Source organism: Puma concolor, chromosome E4 (assembly GCF_028749965.1).
Source record: "Puma concolor isolate L17-30 chromosome E4, mPumCon1.1.hap2, whole genome shotgun sequence".
Taxonomy (NCBI): Eukaryota; Metazoa; Chordata; class Mammalia; order Carnivora; family Felidae; genus Puma; species Puma concolor.
In genome coordinates, this window is record NC_141683.1 from 32,595,896 (window position 1) to 32,613,101 (window position 17,206).

Consider the following 17,206-nt stretch of genomic DNA (forward strand, 5'->3'; position numbering starts at 1 on the left):
AAATAATCAAGCATCATGGTATAATCATGTACTTAATATAAACATTAATATATCACAATTTAGTAGAGTGTATATAAATAAATCATGCTCATTAGCTTTAATAAACATTCCTTATAACACAGTTGTAGCTCTTAAAATTATGAATGATATAATCATTACCCTTCAGTACCCTACCTACTACCACTTTTGAAACATTAGAACAGACTTTTGTGCATCGAAGGGTTACACAATAACATGTGAAAGGTCACCGACATCCCTAGAAAAATATCTGAGTTATTACTACTGAGACTTTTTTAAAGACAAGATACTGTAGATAATTTTTATTTTTGTTTCTTTTGATGTGCTTATACATGTTTCCCCTTTTTATGGCCATTTTACAAAATGCTAACATTATAAATCATAATGTAATAAATTAATATTTATTAAACATTAAAAAGTAAGCAAAGGCATGTAAGTTATTTTTTGAAAGGTAAAACAGTTAAGTGACATTCAAAGTGACTATCTTCAATTTCAGATATAGATGGCTACTTCACAATCATTAGCCTAAGGGTTTTTTTTGCCAAATACAGACCCAAAGTTTGAGAAGGAGATTTTAGAATTTTACTTGCTTGAGGCAAAACCTACCAAAAAAGATGCTGCTACTCACAGAGAGAAGGACATTTCCCTTTTTTCTGTTAATTTTCAAGAACTCCCCAGACAGTTAGTGTAAATCTTCATGAGACTGTAACTCACAGTCCTGAGCAGGGGTATTTAGTCAGAGACAACTGGAAGAGCCACAGCAACAATCAAAGTATCATTCTAAAAGGCAGGAGTCAGTTTTCCAAAAGAATAAGGTTGTAAACTAATAGTTGTGTGTGGAAACTATACTGCACTGAAGGTGAAAACGTCAGGAACTACGTATCCACAAGGAATCCTATCTGTACTGGAATCCATTTTTACTAAGAATGGAGGGTCCTAGTCACAATGGACGCTTTCTATGAAAGCGAAGAAATGAAAAAAGAACAGGACCATAGGAGGATAAAATAAATTTAAATAAAATATGAACTAGTCAAATACGAAATTAGTTAAGACAGACCTTAAGAAATAACCTACTTAATTGTAGTACTTATTTCGAGGCAAGGAAGTTTGCCAATGTCTGTCAGGGTCAGAAAAGCTAAGAAACTTTCAGAAACAGCAAGGATTAAACAATCTGAATTGTTATCAGGTAAAATAAACATGAGCTCTCCAGCTTTGGGAGCTTCAACCACCTTCACTTGTAGCTTGCATAAGCGACACTGATTATTGGAGGTATTTACACCCTCCCTCGACCTAAGGACGGGTGGTGGGTACACTTGGAATAATAAGAGGGCTCTGCACAGGCTCCTGGTTTCAGGACATAAAGCAAGTGAGTGGCAGTGAGGAATGTGCAGAGAGAGGCTTCACGGAATCCACAGGGGGCAACTGAAAACACTGAGGCTTGAAGGTTCAGAGTTTACCAAAAGCAAAGGTAATTTTAACCAGTAGCTCTGGGAAACCTGCTGATACATTAGGGGTTTGATAGGAGTGTGAAAGATTGATGATAGGGAAAAAGAACAAATGCTAGCGTTTTACAGAGATTAGCCCCAGCACAACACCTTGACTGCAACACAACTGAACTCACGGACGACCCACAAGTGAAGGAAGCAGAGAAAAAGAATGATGCGGGTATTCGACTGAGCTAAACTTACAATGTAAAACATTTTAATGGGAAGAAAAGCCTTTTCGAGTGAGCTGCTAGCGGTCATTACAAAAAGTGACGTATTAGGTTAACACTGACACTGCAAACTTAGATACTGATTCCTCTTCATATTATAAATAACAAACTTCTTTAGGCTAAATAGGCGGATTTCGTTTTAATATTTCAGGTATACAGATCTTGAATATATTAAAATATAAATCTAAGGATGCTACTCACCTTTTGATTGACACATCTCCAAAAGAGTCATGTAGGAAGAGGAGAAAGTGTGTATCCTGCACTACAATTATTAATTGGATAAAATCATAATTAACTGCTGAACACGGCAGAAGAGGGAATTTCCACTTGCTCCCTCTTACATGCTCCCTAAAGTGCACCTCCATCCTGGACAAGGCTCTTCTACTGACTGACACTGAGCAGAGAGGTTGCACCCCATCACATAAACAGATTCATCCTTCCTCTCTACCTAGCAAAGAGGTCAAAAAATTTAAGTGCTCAGGAAAATATGAAATTCATTTTCATGCAGTGATAGGTCTTCCACATTTCAAATTTAATGGATATATAATTATTTCCTAAAAGCCTTTTACAAAATCCACAACAGCTGTGTCTATTATTACTACTGCCTCAAGAATGTTGTGACTTAACAACTGTACAAGAAAAGGGAGAGTTATAGAATGATATGATTAGATATTAAAACGATCATGCAAATTACTGTGTGTTGAGGCGCATGGAGACAGCAAGTTGTGTAATTTTACTAATCTTTTGAGAATTTATGGCTGTAGATAAAATGGGAATATATCTTACCATAGCAGATATTTATTTCAACCTCCTGACATACGTGAAAGTAAGAAATCGATGATAACGTCATAAAAAAAAAAAAAAAAAACAGTAACAGAGAAAGGCTGATATTAGGGGAAAATTGCTAACAACTAAAAACGCTATTGGATCTTTGAAATATACTAAGATAATCATTCAAATACAAATAAGATGGGAAAAGCTTCACACTGTATATACTCTATTAACAATAAATACGTTCTAAAATTTATCCTGAACAAAATGAAGACCGATTTTCAGAAGTTCTACATTATGCTTAAGAGTCAAAAAATTCTGCTAACATGTTATTACGGAATATATGACTAAATTAATTAATAACTTCCATATTATCAGAACAAGTTAGATGCAGAATTTTTTCAACATTTAGTACTACAATTTCTGCAAAGACTTGAATTGAGAAAAAAAATAGAACTACTGAGGCATCTGTTTATAGGTTAGATTGGGTTGCTATTTTTTTTTTTTTTTCTTTTCCATTTCGTTTTGTTTGTTTGAAACAAGGAAGACAGGGCAAAACCATTCAAAGATCAGGAAACCTATTTCACATCTTACCTCACTAACTAGCTAGGAACACTTAACTAACTTCTCTTTTTATTCACTTCCCTCACCTCTAAGATGCAGTGATGAGAAAGAAGAGATGATTTGTGAGACCATTTTGCTCTGAATTCTGCAGCACTCATAAAAAAACAAAACAAAACAAAAACCTACAAAAATCCAGATGGGAAGTAAAATGGAAAAAAGTAATATAGTCCTTTTTTTCTTTAAGCTATTACATAGGAAAGTGGAGTGGAGTGTTTTAAGTCAGAGAGTACAAACAAACAAATTCAGTTTAGAAATGTTCTCTTAGAATTAAAGCAAACTGCAGAAATGAAAGCTTTGAACCTTTCTTGTTGGGAACATTAAAAGGACCCTAATCATCTTATATCTCAGTTTGATTTCAAAAAAACACACAGATAGACACAACTTCGGGGAATAAGAATTAATTTTCATTCTTTCCTTCATAATCTTAAATCAGCCCAGAAACTATGTTGGCAGACTTAACAGAGAGAGGCCAAATGTATTTAATTGTAAGTATTATCTACGGTTAATACAGAATGGCTGGGTGGTAGAATAGTATTTCTTCTGCAGAAGAAAATTCTAAAATAAAATTTGTCATCTTTTAAGTGCAACTGATGACATTCAAGAGCTTTAATAATGCTGAGGGAGAAAAACTCAGAAAATGTTACTGTTTTTTCTTTAATTTTTTAATGTTTATTTTATTTTTGAGAGAGAGAGAGAGAGAGAGAGAGAGAGAGCGAGCAGGGGAGGGAAGAGGGAGACACAGAATCAGAAGCAGGCTCCAGGTTCTGAGCTGTCAGTGCAGAGCTGGAGGCGGGGCTCAAACTCACGAACCACAAGATGATGACCTGAGCCTAAGTCATACGCTCAACAGACTGAGCCACGCCAGGGCCCTGAAAACGTTATTGTTATTGTTACCCTGCTCTAGGGACTGTGTAAATGCATTATGTGAATTATCTGGCTGAACTTTTACCAAATGTTTAGTGGGTCCCTACTATAAGGCACACACTGTTCTAGGTGCTGGGGAGATAGAACTAAACAGACTAAGTCCTGCCCTCATGGGGCTCATGTGCTGGTGACATGGGGATCATTATGATGTGGTCTCAGGAGACATTACTACTGTTACCTTGTTTTAGAGAGGAGGCATTGGGAGGTCACATAATTTGCCAAAGATCACAAAATAGGTAAGGTGTGGATTTGGAATTCAAACCAGGTATTTGAAACTTGCTTTTAAATAAACAGTTATTCCATTAAAACTGACCACTGTGAAATATAACTTAAAAAATAAAAACAAAACAAAACAAAACAACAACAGAAAACTGTATATTTTCAAATAAAGAAGTAGAGAAACCTTCTAAAAGTCAGTATGTACATATGAGAAGCCAGGAATCAGGGTCTGGGTTCAATGGGCTACATGTGGAAATTCCGCTACTCTAACAGCTGCTCTGATTGTTTCAAATACATCCTTGTTACGGTGACTGAGAGGTGAAACATGCAGCTTAAAATCAGATAGTAGCTTCTTCTTAGAGCCATTATTTCAGTCAAGAAAGGACAGAATGTTAAAAATAAATCCATGAAAGTAGCCTATAGCACTGACTGAACATATGCTGCCTTTATGGCCCCAAACCACGTCAAACTATGAAGGGGGATAAGCCAAAGAAAATCCACAGAGAGGTGCTAGGGAAAGGTGTGGGAAAAACCAGTATGTGACCACAGGTGGCACTTGGCACCAACAATGAAACTGTTTTAATGCCTGATTCAAGAACACTAATTTTCCAAGCTGAAATCAGAAGCTATATCACACTTGGAAATAGTGTGGGGAACATGAATTGTGCACTCAAGAGACTCCAGTGTGAAAATTCTGATATCTGGCTTGAGTGATGGATGGCCATGCATTTACTCTTCTGCAACATCACAAAATCTGAGAACTATTTATCTCCTTGTGGAAGGTAAAGAGGAATTCAAGCAATCCTAACAACAACAACAACAACAACAACAACAACAAAATTCCCCCGCAATGGGTTTCAAATATTATATAGCAGAAGGATCAGTATTAGAGTTCTAGTTACCTTTTTTTTTTTTTAATCTATGCCATTTTCAGGATATACAACAAACACATGTAATAGTTAAATTCACACATGTACATGCAAAAAGAAAATTCTCCATCTTTTTTTCTCTTCTGGGGGTCATTAGGAAAGCAAGTAAAAAACTGCCATATTGCAATGTTATTAATCTAATTATTCTCATTTTTCTCCTTTGCAGCAGTCAGACAGGAAACACTTCACTGTGAATAATAAAAGCAACTCGGAAGCAAATAGATTTGCTTAAATGGTAGCTAACTAACCTTATTTACTTATACATACCTTTGGAGCAGATTGGCCTTTCTAACTAAGTTTTGTTAAAATTACTTTTTATCTCCTATATTCTAGTCTATGATGGAGTAAGCCACTCAAGAAGCAGGACTGGTATTAAGGAGAGAAGTCCCTTGAGGATTAAATAAAAGTTTGCTAAAAAAAACAAACAAAACAAAATTGCCAATACACTAATAGTAATGACAGAACTTGTCTGCAAAATTTATATTATGTCAAGTATGGTATATTCTTCCCTAAAAGTAAAAGTACATCACAGTGCAATAAAACACCCATAACGGTCTATAATGAAAATGTGAAATTTTGATGTCAAAATATCTGCCAAAAAAGAAAGTGCTTAATTTCAACAATGCAAACTTCCATTAAACCTCTGACTTTTAAACAGCTTCATCCTATCCGTCAGTCTTTAGAGGAAGATAGAAAAGATTCTCCATGAAGTCTACTAAAATAGTGTGTGGTAAGCAGAATTCCGGCCCCCATAATCTTTGCCCTCTGGCGTCACACCTGTATATCAGATGTTACACAGCAAAAGCGACTCTGCAAACGTAAGGCTATAGATTTTAAAACAGACCGATTATCCTAAATCATCAGTAAGATATGCAAGGGAAGGGGCAGGACAGATTCAAAGTGTGAGAGGAATTCTACCTGCCGTTGTTGGCTGTAAGGATGGAGAAAGAGTTTAAACCACTAAATTTGTGGTAATTTGTTAGGGCAGAAATAGAAAACAAATACAAATGTGTTAATGATCCATGCATTGCATGGGAGACTGGAACATTCAATGTGCTGAGAACCGACTACACACCAAGAACTACACTAGGTACTCGGGGGCTAAGGAGCAAAGAATATGGTTTGAAAATTGTTCGACCCCTTAAAACTCACTGGGTTATTTTGGGATGGTATGAGGTATGTTTTCTAAGTTTTTTTAGGGAAGGCAGGGGAAGTAGGAAAAGCCAATACATTTACCTTAAGAAGACTGAAAGAATAAAATATGGTCTTTCGTAATTTAAATGAAATCTGGTTTGTTCACTAATTGATATGACTGTAATTTAGGTAATCACAACTACCTTAATGTTGAATTAGAGTAATACAAAAGAAATTAGTTCATGTGCTACATGGCACTTAATCCAAGTTGGTATTTGAAGCTTGGCAAGTAATAATTTTTATTATAAATTTTTTATTTTGACCAAAATAAGATCTCTATCACAAACACATCCATCAGGGATAACTACAGATTAACTGATCAAGAGAAAAGTCAAGAGGGGTCAATCCTACGGTGAGCTTCATGAATTATTCCGAATTTAAAAATAATTTCTCTGAAAAAAAATCATAATCATTATAGTAATCTCTCTGCTCTTAGAGTGACGAAAATTCCCTATATATGGCTACTTCTCTATTCACCATTCCCATTGAGAGTCAATTATGCTTTAGTTGCAGTAGCAACAAATATATCACACACACCACACACACACACAAACAAGTAGAGAAAGGCTACAAAACAAACCACAGACAAAATAAACCAGATAATTTTTGCTTTATCTCACGGCCCTGGACAATGCTCACATTTATTATGTATTATTTCTGGTTCTCCTCTTCCTGACCACACGGGAGAATTATGCTACCCGATTCCCTTGAGATAGGTAAGGCCACGAGACTTGTTTTGGGCAATAAAACAAGATTGGTTGTAATTTGTGTTACAATGAAGCAGAAGAATTTAATTAAGAGCCAGTACGTGATTGTCCATGTTCCCTTACCCTCACGAGCTGACAAAAAGCTATGTTGATAGGAAGATAACATGAGATTGAAGCTGCCTGAAATGACAAGTCACTACATGGAGGAGGGCAGCTGCCCGAGAGGGCCACACAAGGCCCACAGTGGGTGATGAGACATCATATGCTTTAGCGCCAAGCCAGCTGAGATTTTGGTGTTACTCCTTACTGCAACATAATCTAACCCACATGTACTGATACATTCAATTAAATTCATCCTTTGATGGGCAGCCAGTCTCTAAGCCCATTCATCATTTAATCAATATTTAATATCAATTATGTGCAATGCCGTATTCTAGGTGTTTGGAATACATCAGGAAACCAAAAACACATAGAACCCTTTCTTAATAAAGATTAAATTTTAGCTGTAGGACAGAGACAAAAAGGACAAAGCATAACAAATAAGTTATATATCATATTAGATGGGGTGGCTGGGTGGCTCAGTTGGTTAAGCAACTGACTCATGGTTTCAGCTTAGGTCATGATCTCAAGGTTCTTGAGTTTGAGCCCCACATTGGGCTCTGCACTGGCAGCATGGAGCCTGCTTGGGATTCTCTCCCCCGCCCCCTTCTCTGCACCTCCCCTGCTTGCTTGCTCTCTCTCAAAATAAATAAACATTTAAAAAATTTTATAGGGGCTCCTGGGTGGCTCAGTTGGTCAAGCATCCGACTTCGGCTCAGGTCATGATCTCACAGTTGGTGGGTTCGAGCCTCAGAGCCTGGAGCCTGCTTCGGATTCTGTGTCTCCCTCTTTCTCTGCCCCTTCCCCTCCCCTGCTCACACTCTGTCTCTTTCTCTTTCTCTCTCAAAAATAAGTTAAAACGTTAATGTTTTTAAATTTATATAAAAAAATTACATAGCATATTATAAAATAAGAAGTCCTAATGAGAAAAGACAAATTATATAAAGTAAGGATCAGGAATTCTAGGGTGGTATAGGAGTAGAAGTCAGGTTCAGTATTAGAGGACCTCAGTTTCTTAATTTATAACAGCCATTCTACCTACTTCTAGAATACTGAGGAACAGAGGAGAAAATGTGCTTTAAAACTGCTTGTAAATTATCAGCGCTATACACATATTCGTTGTTACTGTTGTTGCTATTTAATAACAGGAGAGGATTCCTCTGGGTCATTATTATAGGAAATAAGGGTAGTATGGTATGATTTTACTAAAAATCATATATTTGGAATACATAAAAATTATTCTGTGTATTCTGCTATGTTTTTCAATATTTAAAGGTAAAGATACTTGATCCCTTAGCAAGCTACCTCTGAGTCAGAACATTTGCTGAAAAGAGGCTTTAGAGTAAGTTAAGAAGTAAGTGTACCAAAAGTATATTCTGTGTTTTGTGACGTGAGAAAAACTACACCTTGATTGGCATGTTCCTATTTCACAGACTTTGGCACAACTGTAGTTTACAGTTTAGAAGAGCCACTTCCTTAGAAATACGAGCCAAAGTTGCTGGTAGACAGAATGGTTATGAACACAGACTTCAATATCCTAGAGCTCTATTTCCTGTTTATTTCTGAATCTTGGAGCATCAAGAGCAGTGACATCCAGGAGAGAGAGCAAATTATGCTTTCATATGTGGGTTCCTATGCAATGTACAGAGCAGACTAAGGCAATTGCAGATGGAAATAAACAACAACAAATAAGAAAACACTAATAGAGTAGGAGAAAATGCCACCAGGTACCGATATGGTGAAAAAAATAAACTGTTGGGAGAGTAAGCCCACAGTTAGGAAGCCATAGGCCACTCACTATCTTCTAGCTATACAGTCCACTTATCTCTCTGTGCTTCCATTTCTTTGATTCTGGAATGGGAATAATCCATATCTATAGCTCACATATATGTGTAAGGATCTTAGGGAATGGAATGATTTGCAAATTGTACAGAGATACCATGCATGTTATTACCCACCTCCAGAAACACAGCGAACACTGTAAATGACTAATTCAGGAGAATATCTAAGAGTAGGTAGAAAAATCGGAATCTGTCTTTAAGTAAATGGAACAGCATAAAAGCACTGTAAACACAGACCAGTGTTTTCCAAATTGCAGGTCATTACTAATTAATAAGTTGTAAAACCAATTTAGTAGGTTGCAGCTAGCATTATTTTCAATAAAATAAAACAGGACAATATCAGAATGCATTATAGTTGTAATGTAAAACACTGTCACATGAAACTTTTGCTTCAATTATATATGGTAATGTTCCTATGGGGTCACAATGTTGCTGGGGTCATTGTAAAGAAATTCTAAAGCCATTTATCTAGACTGTCAAGAAGCTTGATTCAAGGGAGAGAGATTTGTCCTCATTTAAATTTTAAGATGTAGACATATATATATAACAGATTTTCTAACACCTGTAACATTTATAAGGTTGATAATATGAAAAAAAAAAAAAACCCGTCAAGATTCACAGGGATATATATAATCCTACAATTAGTCTCCCTAGCAACACCCTCTGTCCAAATCAATACAGAAGCACTAAATGAAGATCTGACTTCCCATAAATTCATGTACAATAACAAAAGGAGGAAGGGGACAAAAACAAAAGAATTGTCTAGATCACAGATTATAGGCAGTGACACACTTCCTGTTCTATGGGCTGATGAGCTCATGTGTATCTCATGGTATCGCTGCTCAGTTTTGGGCAGCACATCCTAAGAGGCACTCAGAGACAAAGGAAGGCAACCACCAGGACAAAGAAGAACCTGAAAACAGCAGACAATACTGGCCAAGATTATCCTGAAGACGACGAAACAAGTTCATGGTTACAGTCTTCAGGGCCCCTCATGTTACTCTCCTACTACAAAATTCCAAAAGCTTGCCACTGCACCAGGAATGAGATGTGAACTCTTCTCAAATCTGGCCAAGACCCTTCCTTCACCCTCCGCCAGCAAACTTTCTCCAGATTGAGCTTAGAGAGTATCCTGCCTTTGTCCCTTTGCGTAAACTGTTCTTCAGTCAGCCTGAGACCTTCTTCCCCAGGTCCCAGGTAGCTGGTTCTTCTGCATTGTGATCTCAGTTCAAACACTGCCCTCACTGAGGCTTTGTCTGACCATGTCCCTTCTAAAATAATTCCCCTCCTAGTCATGCCCTGTCACATGGCTAACAAAAAAACAAAGACGTAAAATGATTATCTATTCCCTCTCACCACAAGATATGATCTATGAAGATGACTTTGTCTTGTTTAGGCTTGTTCCTGGCCCCTAGAATAGAACATGCATAAAGAAGGTACTAAAACTGTCTTTTAAATGAATCAATTCAGGTATTTTAACAGAATAATAAACTGTGCATGAATTCCTTCTCTCTCCCTCTTCTTTCTCTACATCTTCATCACCACCACCACTGTGTTAACATAAGCAACTTAATGGCACATTACAGTGAATGAAAACACCTTTATGTTCATTGCATTATTAGGTTAGGGATTGGGTAGAGATTAAGGCACAGCATAGAATAGTTATTACCTACATTTCCAGTTTTATAAATTTAGAAACTGAGCCTTAGAAAGTTAATAGAAGGTTTGATCAAGGTCCTGCAGAACAATGGACATGTCAGTTCAGATGTCCTCTATTCTTTCCAAAACACCATGCTATTTCTCACATTCAGAACAAAGCAAGAGGAAAAACAAGGCTGGCATATAATGAGGTAGGGATGTGTAGTCAATGATAAGAATGGAAAGTTATAGAGGACACCAAACACGAAAGGACCCTGACTACTAAGCTAAGGACTTTGCATGATATTCTTTAGGCAACTGGGAACCATCAAGGATTTGGGGGACAGTGACAAAATCAGATAATCTCTTTTAGGAAGATAACTCTGCCGAGAATACACAGAGTTATTTTTCATTTTTTATTTTTTAATATTAGAAATAAGGAAGAATATTTTCCTAGTTTAAACATGAAGTCACTATGGATTAAGGAAGAGGGAATAGAAAAGAGATATTTGATTCAATGTATGTGGTGGGAGCAGTGAGGGAGTAGAAGAAAAAGTGAAAGTTTCTGAGAATTGTTTTCAATTTTGAGGATTTGAATATGGTTTGTACATCCAGCAACATGGTATTTTGTACTTGTAATTTTTAAGCCTGATCCAAGAAATTATCTATGTATATTATCCAATATTCTATGTTGACATACTTTTGATTAAAAAAAAAAAGAGTACTGAATACGGATTCAAAATCTGACTACCTATATAACTTTATCTGCCACAGAAAATGTGAGAGGGGAGCCTGGGTGGCTCAGCTGGTAAAGTGACTTGGGCTCAGGTCATGATCTTGCAGTTCGTGGGTTCGAGCCCCACATCGGGCTCACTGCTGTCAGCACCGAGCTTGCTTGAGATCCTCTGTCCCTCTCTCTCTCTGCCCCTCCCCTGCTCATTCTCTTTTTCTCTCTCTCTCACAAAAATAAACATTAAAAAAATATTTTTTAAAAAAAGTATTTTTTTCTCAATATGAGAAAAAATGCTTGTGAAAGAAATTCTTTTTCTTCTAATTCATTCATCAAAGAAATGATCTCATTGTTACCTCCTCACTGGCTGTACTACAGGCTGTGTCTTAGAATGTTATGTAATTATGTGCATCCCCATGTATTTTACACATACACACATATATGCCTGCATTTTTACATAAAACTACACGACCTTAAGTAAACTGATTTAGATAAAACCTGGTAATACTTTCTTAATGAGTTTAGTCTCCATATCACATAATCTGGACTAGCACATCGCCTACGCTTGAAGGTGCATTTTGTAAGCCCTGTTGGGAACTTTTGTATGAGGCAGTGGCAGGCAAGCTAAAGAAGACCATTTCCAAAACTGGTAAGATTGGAGTTTCATATACTGGCTCCAAAGGGTCAGGTGACTACAGCATGCTCAGAGTGACAGTCTGCAAAGCTGCATTTAAAAAAGAAATGCGTGCACGAGCATGGGTATGTACAGGGGTGTGTGTGTGTGTGTGTGTGTGTGTGTGTGTGTGTGTGTGTGCGCGCGCGCACGTAGCATTTCTAAGTAAACAAATGACAGAATGCTCTTAAGACATTTGTTACTCAGGTGAGTAACAAAGTGAAAACATGTTTGTTATTTTTACTAGTGAGAAAGGACATTGACATGGAATGATGTTTTCTTCACAGAAATCTATTCTTTGCATTGTAATTGTTGTAACTTCCAAATAAAACTTTATCAAAGTCCTACTCAGATTTATGTATTTCTTATAGAATCTCATATCAAATTTTCTTATCAGGAAAACCTGTAATCCTCTATAAAAATAAAAGTAAAGTGAAAGGGAATAAAACAGTATTACTCAATATCAGTTGAAACTTTATTTTCTTAAAGTACTTGACAAAACTAAAACTCTGGGAAAAGGATAAAGTATTATCTTTCTACCACTCTTTATAGCTTAGAATCCAACATTTTGTCATTCAGCAACTAGTGACTGGGTGCCTACTTATGTGCCAGGTACTGGTCTAGACATAAAAATTTAAAATAACAAGTTCAAGTTCACACAGAATCTTGCTAACAAAGACAGAAAAACTTTAAAAGGTCTAGTCAACTAATTCAGATGCTTGTTTCAATACTGTGCTTAGTGTAACTCACCTATTCTTCATCAGGCCGTTTTAAAGTTTTTATTTCATATTTACACACAATTTTATACAAAAATTTAATGGTTTTTGTTGAAATTATGACGCCAGAGATGGGGTACAATTAAATTAAAGTCATCTTATTTTTATCTTAATTCTTATTTTAGTCTGGTTGTTACTATGTTATCTAAGTCTTATATTAACAAGGACAAAATGTAATTTGAAGAGTTTTAAGAGAAGCTCTGTCACTCTCTTTAGGTTATTTGGTTTAAGAATTATTTCTTAGAAATTATTTCTTCCTAGTAATTTCTATTGTTTCTAAAGTAGACAACTGTCTTTCCATTGCTACTACAATGTTGTAATAGCTACATTCATTCTATTTTAGATATAAAGGACAATGCCATATTATTAACTCTAGAATGAATAAACAGCAGATATCTTTTACTATATTATTTAGGGGAATATTTTCCTTGTTAGTAATAGATCATGTTTAGGTTTCCTCTCTGCAGTAATCACAACTATGTGTGTTATTTTAATAACTAAACATTTACAAATTACGGTATTTTGACAGTCAGGTGAAGTCCTCTTCCAAGATATGGTTAAATCATATTATTTCAATATTGTTAAATGGAGAATAAAACAAATGCTCTATGGCAATTGTTAAAACCAGGTTTGTTTATTAGCATTTTCTTTTACCAAGTGTCTACCTGGAGTCAAATCAATAGAAGTACCCAACTGTCATGTGAATGAGCACATTATACCTGATAGAGAGCTGTAGGGATCTACTGAGGATCCGATGATTTTAAAAATAGTTTTATTTAGAACGTAAGAGCTGGCATATAAATAGTATGTCCCTTATGTTGTTTTTAACCACACACACACACACAGACACACACACACACACACACACACATACACACACACACAATAACTGAATGAAATTACACTGTGTCTCTTACCTAAAGAATGTGCAGCTGTGGTTTTAGAGCTGAAAAACCGACCAAGCCCAAGATCTCCAAGTTTGACCACTCCAGTGGCTGTAATGAACACATTAGCTGGTTTTATATCTGTGAAGAGATGAAGGAATCAGGTGAAAGATGATATAAGCTTAGGTATTTTCAAGAGATTAAAACACTTTTCATAGAATTTAAAATCTACCTTAAAAACGAAAGTCAGTTTGAATTTTGATCCAATTACTTTATTTTCAATAATTTTGATATATCCTAATATTTCTGATATATCCTATTATTTCTGAGTTCTCTGATAGAGAAATAATCATCAATGCAGCACCATGAAGATTGCTAGTAATTTTCATTTAAAATGCATTTTGTTGGGACGCCTGGTTGGCTCAGTCGGTTAAGCGTCCGACTTCGGCTCGGGTCATGATCTCATGGTCCGTGAGTTCAAGTTCCGCGTCAGGCTCTCTGCTGACAGCTCTAAGCCTGGAGCCTGCTTCAGATGCTGTGTCTCTCCCTCTCTGCCCCTCCCCAGCTTGCACTCTGTCACTGTTTCTCTCAAAAATAAATAAATGTTAAAGAAAAATTAAATTAAAAAATAATAAAATGCATTTTGTTTTCCATTTTCAAATCAACTTTTGTGAAATTCAAAGCACAAAATAAATTTATTTCCATTTTATATCAATGTTAAATATCTTACTAAACATTACTTTGTTGATACATTTACATAAAATATAAAATTATAACTCTAATCTGAACATAACTAGATGACCTTAGAAGTCATAATTGCTTAAATAAACTACATTGAAATTTCTCATACCCCAAATCAGAGATACAATCCCTAAGTGTTGTAATCTTTACATGTTCTGTCCAACCATTAGACTGACAATCAAGAATACATTAAGAGCTAATGCTGAAAATTAAAAAATGAAGTTGGCCATAATATATACATTGTTCATCTGATAAGGGAATCTTCCTTATGCGTATTCTGCTTTCCTACATCTTTTTTTTTTTTTTTTTTAATTTACCAACATCATCAGTAAGATGCTCAGAAGAGGCAGGCAGAAAAATAACTAATTCTCATTCTTATTTAAAACCAAGATAGGGCTTTAGAGGTTTTTCATTCTAGTAAATTATAATTTGGAAAAAAATCAGCCAAGAAAGCATGATGCTATGCCCATGATTGGAAGGCATTTATTCTTAAATTGCCTAATAACCTGCATCGTTTAAACAACATTAAAACCTATTCGTGATTTTACCCTACCTCTATGCATGACGCGTCGAGAATGCATATGTTCCAATGCACTGCAGAGTTGAACAAAGTACTTCCAAACAGTCCTTTCAGGAATTAGCCTCTTTTGTTTCTTAAAATGCTTTTTAAAAAATTAAAAATAAGAATTAGAGGAATTAAAATATCTTAAGACCAGATCCTGACACACCAAATGCCTTGTCAGAAAAACACCTACTTTTATCTACCTATTACCAACTAAAAAGCATATGACTTCCCACAGTGAGATGATTCCGAGAATTTTACCTGACATATTAGCTTAAATTTCTCACTATTGTATCTAAAGTTAGCACAGGCCATATAATGCTACATCTTTATGATGTCCAATATTTCAAAAAATTAACATCTATATAAAATAATTTCCTAGCCTAAGAGGACGATGTCAAATTTCATTTTAAGAAAACCCAGAACAAAACAGTCTAGAAACCTGAAGGTAATTATGTTCATTAAAAGACAATTCTTCTCCTGACATTAAGTTTGACTATAGAATTCCTTTTAAATATTGAACCACCTTGGTGATTTGAAATATCAGTTAATTTATTAAAAATTAAATAAAAGAGATTTATATAAAAAGTTTTCATGAATATTTCATGACTATTGCACATTACAAGTCAAACCTGTACTTTGAATGAATGAAACTAAACTTCATGGAAGAAAAACATCATAGGAAGGTCAGGGCAAAAATGGAGCACCAACAGACTAGTTGGGAAAGAATGGGCCATCACGCATAAGAGGGCAATAGCCAAAATAACTGCGAAATCAGAGGTAGATTATTTATGCCCATTTTTTATATTACACTTGCTAGAAGAATGTACTAATAACATACTCATTTAAAAACAAAGTTCTTCATTTCCTAAGATTCACCAAGATTCATTATATAAAAATTATATTTCTAAAACAAAAATGCAACTGGCTTCCTACTTAACAATATTTATAAATGACCAACATGAATACTACATTTAAACAAGTTTTCTTGGAATTTTCTGATAATTTTAATATAGGTTTTAACAGATACCAGTATTTAAATGTGTACTGTAGTGCATTTTATCTGAAAACATTTTTGGAAGTTCAACTGATTTGTTATTGAATATATCATTCAGATTAACTCTAAAACAAGTATCTTTGTCAATTTTTACCCTTGTGACCAGTTGAGGGCAGGCTGGAAGGAAAAACAATACAGGGAGATCTGCTCATATCCCTACTTCACACTTAGCAAAAGATTATTATCTACTGTCTCATATGCACTCAATATGTCAAAGGATAAATCTTTAAGGAAAAGCTAATAACTTTAGGTTAATGTTTATTATAACACATGCTAAGGAAATGAACTTAGTAATTTCAATGGCTATTAACATCAGTAGCAAAAAGCCAATAACAATTAGATGACCAGGTAATTGAAAAGCAAATCAGGGTATTACTAAAATGTTGAAAACCTCCCATATCATGTCTCAATATTAAGTATTTTTAATTAAAGACTGTGTCAACATCACTTTTCATTCTAAGGGGGCAATGCTGCAAAATCAGTTCAATACATATAATTTTCTTTCAGATTTGGAATGAGTCCAAATAAAGCTTGTCTATGTGCTCTCCCTGATGCTGGATTAGCATATCAGAAGACTGTTTGATGTCAACAGGAAGATGGGGACCAGGTTTCTTTTCAGTCAAAAATAAATATACTGCATCATGTAAGTATCAGACCATGCAAGAAAAAATTTATGCTTTAAGATAGATTCTGAAATCATCATAACTGTTAACTTGGCAGCTTACTTTTAAAGTCTCATTATTTAAAAAAATGAATCAAATATATAGGAAAATCAGAATGAAAATACTGCCCTCAAAATGTACACTAGGTAAGATGTTATCAGACCAAGATGGTCTGATCATTTTCATGTTTTTATATTCTTTGAGACTGTCTCTTTGAACAACAAATTAAAGATGAAAACAATAAATTGACATCAATATAATGCTGCCTAGACCGAATGGTCTGGCAAAACATAAGTATCCAAAGTAGAAACAGGTTTCTGAAGAATAATTTTATGAATTTGACTTGATCATAAAATAAATCAAAGGCAGTTTCATTATGTCATTGGGATTTCACAATATGTTTTATGTGCCTGTTTAACCATATGCAGTTTTCCACCATTCCT

General features: G+C 35.3%; 1 protein-coding gene across 2 annotated transcripts in view; it reads right to left on the reverse strand.

Moving 5' to 3' along the window:
• Positions 1–17,206, reverse strand: part of NEK7 (NIMA related kinase 7) — a 163,328-nt gene that overhangs the window by 25,921 nt on the left and 120,201 nt on the right. For both annotated transcript variants that reach the window (XM_086693492.1, XM_086693493.1), the window contains exons 6-7: positions 15,036–15,144; positions 13,775–13,882 (exon numbers count right to left, since the gene is read on the reverse strand). In XM_086693492.1, the coding sequence (XP_086549618.1) occupies positions 13,775–13,882; positions 15,036–15,144 (217 nt within the window). The remainder of the gene's footprint in view (positions 1–13,774; positions 13,883–15,035; positions 15,145–17,206) is intronic.